The sequence below is a fragment of the Chrysochloris asiatica genome, unplaced genomic scaffold, assembly GCF_000296735.1.
Source record: "Chrysochloris asiatica unplaced genomic scaffold, ChrAsi1.0 scaffold00037, whole genome shotgun sequence".
Taxonomy (NCBI): Eukaryota; Metazoa; Chordata; class Mammalia; order Afrosoricida; family Chrysochloridae; genus Chrysochloris; species Chrysochloris asiatica.
Window position 1 is genome coordinate 15,684,228 of NW_006408555.1, and position 2,502 is coordinate 15,686,729.

General features: G+C 45.0%; 1 protein-coding gene across 1 annotated transcript in view; it reads left to right on the forward strand.

The window, feature by feature from the left end:
* The window catches only part of MLKL (mixed lineage kinase domain-like), a 33,868-nt gene extending 31,940 nt beyond the window's left edge, over nucleotides 1-1,928 (forward strand). Inside the window, 1 exon segment of the mRNA XM_006860308.1 lies at nucleotides 1,915-1,928. Coding sequence (XP_006860370.1) covers nucleotides 1,915-1,928 — 14 coding nt within the window.
* The last annotated feature ends 574 nt before the right edge of the window (nucleotides 1,929-2,502 follow it).

Genomic DNA, 2,502 nt, shown 5'->3' on the forward strand with positions numbered 1-2,502 from the left:
AAATAACACTGCTATGAACTTTCCTATACAAATCTTTGTGTGAACATATGCTTTCATTTCTCTTGGGTGAATACCTAGACCGCTACTCTTCTGTCAGTTTGTTGTGCTGTATTTTATGTCACCAGTATTTTAAATATTTTAACTAAGCCACCAGTATATTAAATACCAACAGTGTCACCTGTGGTAGAATAGATTTCAGCAGAGCTTCCAGATTAAGACATACTAGGAAGGAGACTGACCACTTCTGAATGGTTAGCCACAGAAAGCAGTATGAATAACAGCAGGACTCTTTGATATGGTGCCAAACGATGAGCTGGTCAAGGTGGAAGGCACTCAAAATACGACTGGGGGAGAGGTGCCTCCCGAAAGAGTTGACTTTAATGATGTGGATGGAGCAACTCTATCATTACAAACCCCACAATACACTAAAATTTTAGCTTTAAGCCATTAAATTTGTAGGAAAGAAACTAAAAGAAAAAAATATTCTCTTATAGTGAGCCATATATTTACCATTTCTAGTGTTCTTCTTCATTCATTCCTTAAGTTTTCATCTATCATTTATTCCCTTCAACCCAAAAACGTATTTTATTATTTCTTGTAGTACATGTCTTCTCTGTATTGTCTAGTTTCTTTTCTTTTAGCATAGTGGTTACGAATCGGGCTGTGAACCATAAGGTCAGCGGTTCGAAACTACCAGCCGCTCCGCGGGAGAAAGATAAGGCTTTCTACTCCCGTAAAGATTTACACCCTTGGAAACCCTGTTACAGGGTCTCTATGGGTTGAACCGACTCGATGGCACTTAACAACAACAACAACATCAGCACTAAGATAAGACTGCTCTGGTATGGCACTGCAGACCCACAAAGCCACATTGGTAGCAGGAAATTTATTGCAGTGGTTTGGGATCTAAGAGGTCGCGTAAGGAAATTCTTTCATAGGAGCTCCGCAATTCCATGCAGATATTGGGGATTGTCCTACCGCTTCAGAATTCCATGGACAATATTTAGAAATTACTCAACTAACTACTGGCCTTTAAAGGAACCTTGGTAGTGTAGTGGATTATGAATTGGGCTGCTAAGCAATTATCAAGGTCAGTATTTCGAATCTACCATTCACTACGCTGGAGAAAGATGAGGCTTTCTGCTCTAGTCAAGATTTACAGTCTTAGAAACCGTATGTTGTTGAGTAGGTTGCTATTAGTCGGAACCAACTTGGTGGCACACAACCACCACTACTGTCCTTTAAATAAAAATAACTCGCGCATTAATGTGTTGTTATGTGCTGTGGAGTCAGTTCCTACTGATAGTGACCCTGTATGCGGTTTCCGAGGCTGGACATTTTTACGAGAGCAGAAAGCGGAACGGCTGGTAGTTTCGAACTGCTAATCTTAAGGTTCGCAGCCCGATTCGTAACCACTACGCTACCAATTTTCATTTGTGTTCCACAAAAGGCCGATAAAGTTTTTTCCGGAAACTTTGTCCCGCCGGGAAGTTTTTGAAAAGGGCGGCAAACACCTCCCATTCTTTTCTCTAGGGGGCGGGACGGGACTGGAAGTGAATGACATAGATTTCTACCAATTGTATGAAGCTTCCTTGTGTGGTCCCGCTTAATCGATTTCCGAATGCCCAGCCAATGAGGGCGCCTCTCTTTCAGTCAAAGGCGACCAATCGAAGAAAAAGAGAGGGAATTGGCTACCAGATGGTAAAGCTTGACCAATAGGAGTAGGCCAGCCCCGCGATTGTAGCGGAAGAGAGCTACTCTGGAAGTGGCGGTTAGTAATCTGAGGTCCGATGTATATTGGAAGATCGACTGCTGCTGCTGTGGCGGGCTAGCCAACTCGAACGCGTCCTTCAGGCTTTAGGTGAGGTGGACGCTTGGCTCAAGCCTGGCCTTGGGCCTCTGGCTTCTGGATAGGTTACCCGGCTTGACCCCGCACCATGTGGTCGGCTGAGGGCGGGCTTGGAACCCAGCAGTCTTTGGAGATTGGCCTCCATGTGAAGCCCAAACAGCCGCGACTGAGGCGCCCGACTCTTTCAGTGGCGGCTGGAGCGTGCGCACGTTTGGTTGAGGGGGTGGGTGGCGTCTAAGGTTGGAACTTCGGGCGATCCGGGAAGGAGCCAAGTACCTTGCAGCCTTTTGCACGTATTTGTTGTCCTCCTCCGGAGCAACTTAATTTTATATGTTATCGAATTTTACGTCCAGCAACTGTGATGTAAATACTTTTATTAACCCTATTTTGCTTTTGACCAAATTGAACTGAGAGCTTTGGAAACCCGCCTAACGAGCCTTCGGGTAAAAAACCTCAGAGCAGGGATTTGAACAAGCCTGCCTCCGCCTCTTTGTATTTTTGCTCTTTGGGGTCCTTTTGTGGGCAGTGAATGAAATCGGAGTGACCTAACATTGTAAGGCCTAAACGTTTTGAACCTTAATTTACACGGTGTTGTTGTTAAGTGCCGTCGAGTAGGTTCCGACTCTTAGCGAGCCTGTATCGGGTTTGCAAGG